This window comes from Budorcas taxicolor, chromosome 6 (assembly GCF_023091745.1).
Source record: "Budorcas taxicolor isolate Tak-1 chromosome 6, Takin1.1, whole genome shotgun sequence".
NCBI lineage: Eukaryota > Metazoa > Chordata > Mammalia > Artiodactyla > Bovidae > Budorcas > Budorcas taxicolor.
Window position 1 is genome coordinate 5099146 of NC_068915.1, and position 13445 is coordinate 5112590.

The 13445-nt window shown below is 40.1% G+C and overlaps 1 protein-coding gene across 1 annotated transcript in view; it reads left to right on the forward strand.

Annotated features, from left to right (window-relative positions):
* PRDM5 (PR/SET domain 5) overlaps window positions 1-13445 on the forward strand; it is a 260338-nt gene that overhangs the window by 152069 nt on the left and 94824 nt on the right. The window contains exon 13 of the mRNA XM_052642308.1: window positions 166-259. Within this exon, the coding sequence (XP_052498268.1) occupies window positions 166-259 (94 nt within the window). The remainder of the gene's footprint in view (window positions 1-165; window positions 260-13445) is intronic.

Genomic DNA, 13445 nt, shown 5'->3' on the forward strand with positions numbered 1-13445 from the left:
GTGGGAGTACCCATGATAAATTGTTTAAAATCTCATTGTGATATTAAATCATTTTAAAGAAACGTAATCCTGGGAAAAAAGGATTTACTGTTGTCAGAAGCACTTAATCATTTTTACCTAATTCTTTACATTTGTCCTCAACCCTTTTTATTTCTTTTTGTTTAGACGCATACAGGAGAAAAGGAGAAAATCTGTCCATATTGTGGCCAGAAATTTGCCAGCAGTGGTACACTGAGAGTTCACATCCGTAGCCACACAGGTATGTGGGTTGTAATTGGCAATAAAGACGACACAGAGAAATCAATTCCTCTAGGATAAAGAATTTATAATTTTACAAAGTGGCTCCAAGCTTAAGAATTAATCTTGACTGTTTTCTGTCTTTTAAAGTTTTGTAACATCTTGGTTCTTACTCTAGAAAAATTTTGAATAAGTATCCTTTCCCAAACTAAGTTAAATATCTAAAGTGGAAATTTTTTAATGTTTGTTAGTGATATAACTGATTTACTTTATATACTAGGCTAATGGATGGAATAGGGACTAGCAGTTTCATAGAAGGCTGAGGGCCTCCTCTTAAAACTCTTCCTATAACTTGCGTTAGATATGCCCTTTTAAAATGTTAGACGTCCTTGGAATGTGGTTTGAATGCTGTAGGATTTTGTTGAACACAAGGGTGATGTGACCACAGTATCTGTTATGCCATGAATTGCTTCCTAAAGACTTTCTTCATTTCTTACGACTTCCTGTGTAATTTCTCACCTTAAAGAGGGCTGTGCCCTAATGAAGAGTGAAGGAACATCTGAATACTCTTGAAAGAATTTTCTTTGGATTTTGTCTGTCATGTAGAGAAGTACTTGAGAAGACTTGAAAGAATGCTCTTAATTTTGATAGCCATGTGTCACAACTATATGTGACTCTTAAGGGGTCCTCAGTAGCTGGAATGTGTTTGGTAAACTGTGTAACTGGATTACATTGCTAAAGCTTTTTATTCAAGGGCCATAGTTTTTGACTTTATCATTGTGTCCCCAGCACCTAACTTAGTGTTTAGCACAGTAACTGTGTGGTGAATGAGAAAAAGTTAGTTTAGGCAGGTCAAACTGCTACACCATTCAGGTATGATCTAAATCAAATCCCTTATGATTATACAGTGGAAGTGAGAAATAGATTTAAGGGCCTAGATCTGATAGATAGAGTGCCTGATGAACTATGGAATGAGCTTAGTGACACTGTACAGGAGACAGGGATCAAGACCATCCCCATGGAAAAGAAAAGCACAAAAGCAAAATGGCTGTCTGAGGAGGCCTTACAAATAGCTGTGAAAAGAAGAGAGGTGAAAAGCAAAGGAAAAAAGGAATGATATAAGCATCTGAATGCAGAGTTCCAAAGAATAGCAAGAAGAGATAAGAAAGCCTTCTTCAGGTATCAATGCAAAGAAATAGAGGAAAACGACAGAATGGGAAAGACTAGAGACCTCTTCAAGAAAATTAGAGATACCAAGGGAACATTTCATGCAAAGATGGGCTCGATAAAGAATAGAAATGGTATCGACCTAACAGAAGCAGAAGATATTAAGAAGAGGTGGCAAGAATACAAAGAAGAACTGTGCAGAAAAGATCTTCATGACCCAGATAATCATGATGATGTGATCACTAACCTAGAGCCAGACATCTTGGAATGTGAAGTCAAGTGGGCCTTAGAAAGCATCACTATGAACGAAGCTAGTGGAGGTGATGGAATTCCAGTTGAGCTGTTTCAAATCCTGAAAGATGATGCTGTGAAAATGCTGCACTCAATATGCCAGCAAATTTGGCAAACTCAGCAGTGGCCACAAGACTGGAAAAGGTCAGTTTTCACTCCAATCCCAAAGAAAGGCAATGCCAAAGAATGCTCAAACTACTGCACAATTGCACTCATCTCACATGCTAGTAAAGTAATGCTCAAAATTCTCCAAGCCAGGCTTCAGCAATACGTGAACCGTGAACTCCCTGATGTTCAAGCTGATTTTAGGAAAGGCAGAGGAACCAGAGACCAAATTGCCAACATCCGCTGGATCATGGAAAAAGCAAGAGAGTTCCAGAAAAACATCTATTTCTGCTTTATTGACTATGCCAAAGCCTTTGGCTGTGTGGGCCACAATAAACTGTGGAAAATTCTTCAAGAGATGGGAATACCAGAGCACCTGACCTGCCTCTTGAGAAATCTGTATGCAGGTCAGGAAGCAACAGTTAGAACTGGACATGGAACAACAGACTGGTTCCAAATAGGAAAAGGAGTACATCAAGGCTGTATATTGTCACCCTGCTTATTTAACTTCTATGCAGATTACATCATGAGAAACGCTGGACTGGAAGAAACACAAGCTGGAATCAAGATTGCTGGGAGAAATATCAATAACCTCAGATATGCAGATGACACCCCCCTTATGGCAGAAAGTGAAGAGGAGCTAAAAAGCCTCTTGATGAAAGTGAAAGAGGAGAGTGAAAAAGTTGACTTAAAGCTCAACATTCAGAAAACGAAGATCATGGCATCCGGTCCCATCACTTCATGGCAAATAGATGGGGAAACAGTGGAAAGTGTCAGACTTTATATTTTGGGGGGCTCCAAAATCACTGCAGATGGTGACTGCAGCCAGGAAATTAAAAGACGCTTACTCCTTGGAAGAAAAGTTATGACCAACCTAGATAGTATATTCAAAACCAGAGACATTACTTTGCCGACTAAGGTCCATCTAGTCAAGGCTTATGTTTTTTCCAGTGGTTGTGTATGGATGTGAGAGTTGGACTGTGAAGAAGGCTGAGCGCTGAAGAATTGATGCTTTTGAACTGTGGTGTTGGAGAAGACTCTTGAGAGTCCCTTGGACTTCAAGGAGATCCAACCAGTCCATTCTGAAGGAGATCAACCCTGGGATTTCTTTGGAAGGAATGATGCTTAAGCTGAAACTCCAGTACTTTGGCCACCTCATGCGAAGCGTTGACTCATTGGAAAAGACTCTGATGCTGGGAGAGATTGGGGGCAGGAGGAGAAGGGGACAACCGAGGATGAGATGGCTGGATGGCATCACGAACTCGATGGACGTGAGTCTGCGTGAACTCCGGGAGATGGTGTTGGACAGGGAGGCTTGGCGTGCTGCGATTCATGGGGTCGCAAAGAGTCGGGCATGGCTGAGCAACTGAACTGAACTGAGGCAGGTCAAAGAATCATTACGGTGACTATTATACGTAGACTGAGAAAAAAGGACAGCCGTGAAGCATGATTTCTTATTTTGCAGCATAATTTATAATAATCTGGCTAAAGCTGAAAGACCTAGGTCAACTTAGTAGTTGTCATCTTCGAATAGCCTCTTAAATACCTTTAAATGAAATATGTGAAGAGATGAAGTATTATATGTGATGACTGTGGAATAATGGGTGGCCTAAAGAAGAAAAAGAGGTCTTCTTGCTTAGAAGTAGCTAGAGAAAGTGAGGTTTTCAGGACAGCGTCCAGGAGAAGAATATAACAGAAGGCAGAGTAGGGAGAAGCAAAAAGGAAAGGGCGGCAGAGAGCCATGTTGAGGACAGGCGGCCTTAAAATGGTGCCTGCGACTGTTAGCACCGTGTCCTGGTTGTGCAGAAGGGGCAGGTGGATGACGGAGAGCAAGCAGAGCGCGCTGCTGAGCGCCAGGCCTCCCTCTGTAGCCTGGCAGTGTGGTCTTTGGTGTCACTGGGCGCCATTCTCTTCTGTGCACTGGAGGCCATGTGGGATTGCGGTAGGGACAGGGAAGGGCAAGAGGGAGACCAGCCTTCTGTTAGGAATCGGTAATGCTTGGAACTGCGGCTTTGCGCCACCATCCTGAAAATGTAACTTGCAGTTGCCTTGGCAGATTTTATGTCTGTCTGTGTGTGCTTGTGTATATATTGATAATTTGTGTGTGGAAGGAGGATGAGCAGGAAATGGGGAAAGTGTGTTATTTCTTCACATCATAGTAGTAAGTTTATAATAATGCCCTAAGCCATTACCGTCTAATTGAATTACTGTTGGTATAGTATGTTTTTATTTTTCTAATATTTTATTTGTTTATTTGGCGGTGCTGGGTCTCAGTTGTGGCATGCAGAGTCTTTAGTTACAGTGTGTGGGATCTCGTTCTCTGACCCAGGATGGAACCCGGACCCCTGTGTTGGGAGGGCAGAGTCTTAGCCACTGGGCCAGTGGGGAAGTCCCAAGTGTATTTTTGTTTAATAGCTTTATTGATTTCTGGCTGTGTGGGTCTTCATTGCTCTGTGGGCTTTTCTTTGGTGATGGAGAGCGAGGGCTACTCTCCAGTTGTGGTGCCCGAGCTTCTCACTGCAGTGGCTGCTCTGACTGGGGGGCTCGTGGTCTCAGGAGCTCTGGCACAGGCTCCACAGTTGTGGCACACAGACGTAGCTGCTCTGTGGTAGGTGGGATCTTCTCGGACCAGGGATTGAACCCATGTCTCCTGCATGGGCAGGAGGACTTGTTACCACTGAGCCACCAAGGAAGCCCACAAGTGTGTCTCTAAAAGGCGGCGATTATTGTTTGGAATGCATTAAAATGTGTATTTTAGCACAGAAAAGATGAATCCAGTGATAGCTCAGCTGGTAAAGAATCCTCTTGAAACGCAAGAGATCCCAGATCAATTCCTGGGTGGGAAAGATCCGCTGGAAAAGGGATAGGCTACCCACTCCAGTATTCTTCTTCCCCTAGTGGCTCAGCTGCTAAAGAATCTGTCTGCAATGCGGGAGACCTGGGTTCGTCCCTGAGTTGGGAAGATCCCCTGGAGGAGGGCATGGCAACCCACTCCAGTCTTTTGGCCTGGAGAATTCCATGGACTATACAAAGAGTCAGACGCGACTGAGTGACTCATTCATTCATTCAATCATAGAGCCCTCGATTATTCAAAAATATTGCACCCTTGAGAATTCCAAGTGCCTGCATTTTATTTCACTTGTAGGTATGATGGGCAGTGGAGAAGAATAACCTTAAATGACTAATTTCTTCTAAAATTTTAATTAACAAGTTGTATTAATAAGATTTTTGAGCTCTAAGAGTTCTGTCCGATAAAAATATTAAATAAGTGTAGTGGTTTTTGTTGTCATATATTATGTTCTGTATTATATGTAATCTAAATAATACTTAATCATAACATTTTATATATGATCTGGCTATTTAAATGTTGTACAGATTCTGTTCCATTGGTTTCTGATCAAGAAAACAGGCCACCTGAATTCAGCCAACAGTGCTAAGGCACAGTCAGACACACATAAATTTAAATAAATAAAGTGAAAATATAAAGGTGGCTTATTTGTTTGTGTATGTCCACACAAATAGTTGCGTGTTTATTTATACTTGTTATTTACGAACTGACTTAGCATGCACATTTACTTATAACTAGATTTTTTTTTTCTGCTTAAAATCAGACTCATTTTCACATTTTGCAGTGCTGCTTTGAGTCACTCTGATGTGAAGCCAGTGTTTTTGGTGACAGCTGCTTGGCAGTATGGCTGGGACAGTATGGTGCCAAGCAGTTTGTCAGTGACTGCAGAGCTGGTATCTGGGTTTCCACAACAGTCCTGGCATGGATGTGTTTTTTTGTGTGTACAGATGTTGCTTTTGCTTCTGTTTTATTTGCTTTGTCCTGTTCTCCAAATCTTATGCATCCATTTGCTCTTCTTGGAAGCTAGCTCAGTGACCAAATGAGTTTGTGTAGTTAGTTATTTTGCTTCTTTGATGATAAAGCTTTCCTTATTCTGAGTTCTGTAAATTCAGTTTTTCTCTCCTTTTATTATTTTTTCTTATGAAATCATGTGATTTAATTCAGCCCTTTCTCACATTAGATTTCGCTATTTATGTTTGTGCTACAGTGTAACAGGGGCATGGGGTCACAGCCTATTCTATAGGAAGCATTTAGGTGTGTACAGTTAGGGACTGTGCAGTGAGATGAGGAGGACCCTGAGTGAAAATGGGGTGGGACAGTCAGGACAGACAGCTGATGCAGCTCTGAGGAAGAAGGCACTCTGGATCATTGGTGCTCACACTTTGGCCTCAACCCTCCTTACCATCTTAGAAATCTCTGGAGGCCTGGGAAGCTTTTGTTTGTGTGGGTTATATTTGTCTGTTGTTGTTTAGTTGCTAAGTCATGTCCAACCCTTTTGCAACCCTGTGGACTATAGCCCACCAGGTTCCTCTGTCTGGGTTTTCCCAGGCAGAATACTGGAGTGGGTTGCCATTCCCTTCTCCAGGGGATCTTCCTGATGCAGGGATCAAACCCATGTCTGCTGCATTAGCAAGCGGATTCTTTACCACTGAGCCACCAGTTCAGTTCAGTTCAGTTCAGTCACTCAGTCGTGTCCGACTCTTCGCGATCCCATGAACTGCAGCATACCAGGCCTCCCTGTCTATCACCAACTCCCTGAGTTCACTCAGACTCACGTCCATTGAGTCAGTGATGCCATCCAGCCATCTCATCCTCTATCGTCCCCTTCTCCCCCTGCCCCCAATCCCTCCCAGCATCAGAGTCTTTTCCAGTGAGTCAACTCTTCGCATGAGGTGGCCAAAGTACTGGAGTTTCAGCTTTAGCATCATTCCTTCCAAAGAAATCCCAGGGCTGATCTCCTTTGAGAACATTTAACAGTATTTGTTAATTTGTTAAAAAGAATAACAGTACATCCGTTACATATTAACATAAACAACATAGTTTTACAGAAAGGAGCTACATTTTCCTAGTCAGAAATAATTTAGTGAGGAGGGACACACTGTTGTACATCTCTGAAACTTTAATATCTGGCTCAAGAGGAGACAGCTAGGTTCTCATGTCTGTTTCTTAGCCCATCCTGCTGCAGCAAGTTCTTTTGGTTGCAGAATTTAAAGAAAATCTGGCCTCATGCAGATTTGCGGTTAGAGTTCTTAACTATCCTTTGTAAATAATTCTGCATGTTGTTTATTACTTCAGTAAAACTCAAAAAGTAGTAGTTGTTGTTTTTTTTCTTTTAAGGCTTGTATTGTGGAAATTCAAATCTTCTCAATGGGCTTCTCCTGTTCTGTTACTTTAAAATCCATTGGTGTGTTTTGTACTTTGAATGATCTTTTACCCTCACATGATTCTGTAACATGATGCACAGATCATGTGGAAAGTGTTGGCTCACCGAGTTACATATATCCTGCACACGTGTTAATGTCATCACTGATCTCATTAGACAAGTCTGAGTAATCGGAAGCCTTCAAGCATGGTAGCACATACAGATTTTCCAAAATTCTCAATTTTGCTTTGACTGCTCTAATTCTTACATTTGGTAAGGCATATTTCCCTCCCTACCTGCCTTTCTTCTCTTCTTTGAAATGACAGACTTTTTATTTAAAAAAGAAAAAGTTCACCAAATACCCAAATCTGAATAACCATGTTTTGTTGTCATTTTGTTTCGAGTAAAAATGATGTTCCATGAGAAAAAAACTGTTAGTTCAGCTCATGAATCAATCATACAAGTGCTTTTTCTTGAGATAACTTTTCATATATAATATACATTAAAGGAAGTTATTTCCCATTTCATAGCTAAGAATATTAAAACATGGTACTCAGGAGTTACGGTTTAATAAAATTAATGTTAAGGTCTTAAAGGTTAAATAATAAGTTGTTAACCGTGGTTATTTGTTTGCATTTTAAATATGATAGCTTGAATTTTCTTCATGATTTTCTGTATTTTATATTTTTTCTATAATTTTCTTGTGTAAGCAAAATATTTAAAGTATATTAATGTTATGATTATGCAGGAAACTTTTATCAGAATATTCATGTTTAGCTATTTAGGTGTTACATATCTCTTTATCTTATTATCAAATGGGCCAGCATGAAGTACTTATAAAAATGCATGTTGAAAAGAGAAATGAAATTGAGAAAGCAAATATGGTAATATTAAACCTAAGTGAGGGTACATAGTGTTCACTGAACCATTTTTCTAATTTTTCTTCATGTTTGAAATTTTTCGTAATTAAAAGCAAAAGTGTTTTATTCCATGAGAACCATGGAACGGACACAGATAGCAAGTAGGGGCAATTGAGATCTGTCTGTTGGACATCCAGCATCACAGCTCACATCTTTCTCATGCCTCCTCCCTCATGGCCTGGCCCTTTCACCAGGGAATGCTGTATTCTTTCAACATAAACAGATTTTTGTTGTTGCGTTTTTTTGCTTACAGTTGTATTGCTCAGAGAGAAACTAGATTCTTCTGAAGGAACAGAATATCACTGCTTCATGCTTAATCATTTTAAAAAAGGAATTCCAGGAAACTTGCAATTCCGTGGATTGTTCAGAAGTTTTTAAAAATACATTTGAAAGCATATGTATTCTTAGAAACGAAAATGTAAAGAATTGAAAATAGCCAGTCAAGCTGTTACCCTATCGGAGACCTGTCGGTGGTTTCCCTTTTCCTTGTACAGATGGCATCCTTGTGTTAACGCTTGGCATCCCAGGGTCTGTTAGTGGGCTTCTTTCCGTCCCCTCCAATCTCCAGTTAAATGTCACTTTCTTCCTGGTGTGTTACTTGTCCTTCCCTTCGCTCCCCTCCCATCATCCGTTTTGTTTGATGAGTTAATTCTGTCGGAACTGGAATCATTACAAACAGTTGTGTGATACATTACAGTCTCTTGCACTGTGTTGCTTCTCACAGGAGATTTTGAGGGCTCCCATTGATGGGTATAAATGAATGTCTCTTCTCAGTTATGATATTAAACTTTATCTGTTCCCTGACTAGATTCTGAGCTGAAGGGCAAGGCAGATCTGGCTTTTTAATCAAGTTTTATTTGAAGGAGGGAAGCTTTCTCAGATATTACCTGAGTTAATCCTTTCATAGCCAATGTGATAGGTTTCTCAGATCATTCATTCTCATTTTCTAAATGAAGCTGAGATTCAGAGAAGCAAATGACCTATCCAGTCAAAGTAATAAGATTCAAATAATCTTATTTCAAATTCTGTTTTTTTGTGTGTTATCTCTTCTTTTTTTGCCACAAAGCTGTAAGCTGCTACATAACTATTATCACCACAAAAATGACAAAAATTCAATAACTTCTTCAGGATATAAAGTTGAGAAGTGGAATTCTGGAAGTATTGTTTTATTTCTGCGGTATGGCAAGTTTATGCTTTAGAACCAAATGAATGGTGTTTTGATTTTTTTTTTAAGCAACCATCACTTGTTCATTTACTCCTGAGTCATCTTTAGAGTGGGCAATAACAGAAAATGATGATTAAATTTAGTTTCACCAGATTCTTTTTATTTTTCTAAATGACTTTATTTTTAGGGCAGTTTTAGGTTCTTGGCAAAATAGAGAAAGGTACAGAGATTTCCCCGTCTACTTTCCCCAGTCCACACATGCGCAGTCTCCCGTACTATCAATATTCCCAACCAGAATGGTACATTTATTACAATTGATGAACCTACACTGACGGCTTATAATCACCGAAAGTCTGTAGTTTACATTACTGTTCACTGTTGATGTTGTACATTCTTTTGGTTTGGACAAATGTGGATCGACCATTATAATCAGAGAATTTTCACTGCCCTAAAGATTCATTTTGCCTTATCTGTTCATCCGACCATTCTCAACCCCTGGCAACCACTGATCTTTTTACTGTCTCCTTAATTTTTCATTTTCCAGAATGTCATATGGATGGACAGATTACTTCTTTTATTTCTGGGAAATGAGTTTATTTATAGTTGGCCCTTTCATTTAGATGGATGTACACTTCAGTGCACTGCAATGTGACGAGATTTTTATAGAGGTAGTAGGCTTTTCATCATTTTCCCATTATGTTGAAGGAGTCAGTTTCATTTTGTTTTTATAGTATTCAAACTGTCCATCAGTATTTGGGGAAGCCAGTTTTCTTTGTTGTAACATTAGATAACACTGAGCTTTATGAAGAGGAAATATGACTTCAGTTTATAATTCTTTCCAGTTTGGCAGTTGGTAGCTTTCATCGTTTCCTATCTGATTCAGGGACAGTATTGCTTTGTGTAGCATTAAATGCAGTTTTCTTCATGTTAATTTTCTTAGAACAGGTTTTATTTTATTGACCCATGCCTGTGGTCATTCTGTTAGGCAGTGATCACTTAGCTGTTGGATTACTACCAGTCTTTCAGTGCTGGGAAGAATCTTAGTATTTATATCTCTGTTGTACTTTTTTCTTAATGTTGCTATTGTTGCTCAGTTGCATCTGACTCTTCATGACCCCATGGACTGCAGCACACCAGTGTGCTATCCTTTACTATCTATCCTATCCCTACTATGCTATCCTACCCCTATCTTTTACTATCTATCAGAGTTTGCTCAGACTCATGTCCATTGAGTTGATGATGTAATCCAGCCATCTCCCTCTGTCATCCCTTTCTCCTGCCCTCAGTCTTTCCCAGCATCAGGGTCTTTTCTCATGAGTCAGCTTCCCACATCAGGTGGCCAAAAGTATTGGAGCTTCAACATCAGTCCGTCCAGTGAATATTCAGGCTTGATTTCCTTTAGGATTGACTTGTTTGATCTCCTTGTAGTCCAAGGGACTCTGAAGAGTCTTCTCCAGCACCACAGTTAGAAAGCATCAATTCTTTGGCACTCAGGCTTCTTTATGGTCCAAATCTCATATCCGTACATGACTATTGGAAAAACCATAGCTTTGACTATATGGACCTTTTTCAGCAAATTAATGTCTCTGCTTTTTAATACAGTGTCTAGGTTAGTCATAGCTTTTCTTCCAAGGAGCAAGCGTCTTTTAATTTCATGGCTGCAGTCACTGTCCACAGTGATTTTGGAGCCCTAGAAAATAAAAGTCAGCCACTGTTTCCATTGTCCCCCATCTGTTTGTCATGAAGTGATGGCACCAGCTGCCATGATCTTAGTTCTTTGAGGGTTGAGTTTTAAGCCAGCTTTTTCACTCTCCTCTTTCACAAGAGGAAAGCCTCCTCATCAAGAGGCTCTTTAATTCCTCTTTGCTTTCTGCCTTTAAGGTGGTATCATCTGCATATCTGAGGGTATTGATATTTCTGCCAGCAGTGTGGCTTCCGGTTTGTGATTCATCCAGCCTGGCATTTTGCATGATATACTCTGCATGTAAGTTAAATAAGCAGGGTGACAATATACAGCCTTGATGTTCTCCTTTTCCTATTTGGAACCAGTCTATTGTTCCATGTCTGGTTCTAACTGTTGCTGGATGTGCATACAGGTTTCTCAGGAGGCAGGTAAGGTGGTCTGGTATTCACTTCTTTTTAAGAACTTCCTACAGTTTGTTGTCATCCACACAGTCAAAGGCTTTAGCATAGTCAATGATAATAGAGTTTAAAAACTGCATTTTAAAAACCTAATTCTTTCATGTTTTTATTTTTTTCTTTACTACCTTAAATAACCAGTTGTACCCTTGGTTCACCATCTTTCTTTTCTGTCTGCTGCCTCTCCCTTTTTTAGTCCCATTGCCGCCATACTAGGCTTTCCTTGTGGCTCAGCTGGTAAATAATCTGCCTGCAGTGCAGGAGATGCCAGTTTGATTCCTGGGCTGGGAAACTACGCTGGAGAAGGGATAGGCTAACCACTACAGTTGCCAGGGTGAAGTATAATGAAACTCTGTTTTTTTCATTAACACTAAAAATGTCATTTTTTGCAAACCTTGTTTCTGTCATTTAAAATCAACTCATTCTTCCTAATTTGCTGATTAGAATAAGGGCATGCACAGCAAATATGCACAGGACATTTACTTATATACATTATAAAAATGTAATGGTCCTTAGTTTTAGAAAAGGAAGGGATTTCAGAAGTTTTCTAGTTCAGTTAGTATTAATTAAAAGCAAAATGGCTGTCTGAGGAGGCCTTACAAATAGCTGTGAAAAGAAAAGAAGCGAAAAGCAAAGGAGAAAAGGAAAGATATTCCCATTTGAATGCATAGTTCCAAAGAATAGCAAGGAGAGATAAGAAAGCCTTCCTCAGCGATCAATGCAAAGAAATAGAGGGAAACAACAGAATGGGAAAGACTAGAGATCTCTTTAAGAAAATTAGAGATACCAAGGAAACATTTTATGCAAACATGGGCTCGATAAAGGACAGAAATGGTATGGACCTAACAGAAGCAGAAGATATTAAGAAGGAGGGAGCAGGAATACACAGAAGAACTGTACAAAAAAGATCTTCACGACCCAGATAATAACGAAGGTGTAATCACTCACCTAGAACTAGACATCCTGGAATGTGAAGTCAAATGGGCCTTAGCATCACTACGAACAAAGCTAGTGGAAGTGATGGCATTCCAGTTGAGCTGTTTCAAATCCTGAAAGATGATGCTGTGAAAGTGCTGCACTCAATATGCCAGCAAATTTGGCAAACTCAGCAGTGGCCACAGGACTGGAAAAGGTCAGTTTTCATTCCAATCCCAAAGAAAGGCAGTGCCAAAGAATGCTCAAACTACCACACAATTGCACTCATCTCACATGCTAGTAAAGTAATGCTCAAAATTCTCCAAGCCAGGCTTCAGCAATACGTGAACCGTGAACTTCTGGATGTTCAAGCTGGTTTTAGGAAAGGCAGAGGAACCAGAGATCAAATTGCCAACATCTGCTGGATCATGGAAAAAGCAAGAGAGTTCCAGAAAAACATCTACTTCTGCTTTATTGACTGTGCCGAAGCTTTTGACTGTGTGGATCACAAGAAACTGTGGAAAATTCTGAAAAAGAAGGGAATACCAGACCACCTGACCTGCCTCTTGAGAAACCTATATGCAAGTCAAGAAGCAACAGTTAGAACTGGACATGGAACAACAGACTGGTTCCAAATAGGAAAAGGAGTACATCAAGGCTGTATATTGTCACCCTGCTTATTTAACTTATATGCAGAGTACATCATGAGAAATGCGGGGCTGGAAGAAGCACCAGCTGGAATCAAGATTGCCAGGAGAAATATCAAGAACCTCAGATATGCAGATGACACTACATTTATGGCAGAAAGTGAAGAAGAACTAAAGAGCCTCTTGATGAAAGTGAAAGAGGAGAGTGAAAAAGTTTGCTTAAAGCTCAACATTCAGAAAACTAAGATCATGGCATTTGGTCCCATCACTTCATGGGAAATAAATGGGGAAACAGTGGAAACAATGTCAGACTTTATATTTTGGGGCTCCAAAATCACTGCAGATGGTGATTGCAGCCATGAAATTAAAAGACGCTTACTCCTTGGAAGAAAAGTTATGAGCAACCTAGACAGCATATTCAAAAGCAGAGACATTACTTTGCCGACTAAGGTCCATCTAGTAAAGGCTATGGTTTTTCCAGTGGTCATGTGTGGATGTGAGAGTTGGACTGTGAAGAAAGCTCAGTGCCAAAGAATTGATGTTTTTGAAATATGGTGTTGGAGAAGACTCTTGAGAGTCCCTTGGACTGCAAGGAGATCCAACCAGTGCATCCTAAAGGAGACCAGTCCTGGGTGTTCATTGGAAGGAC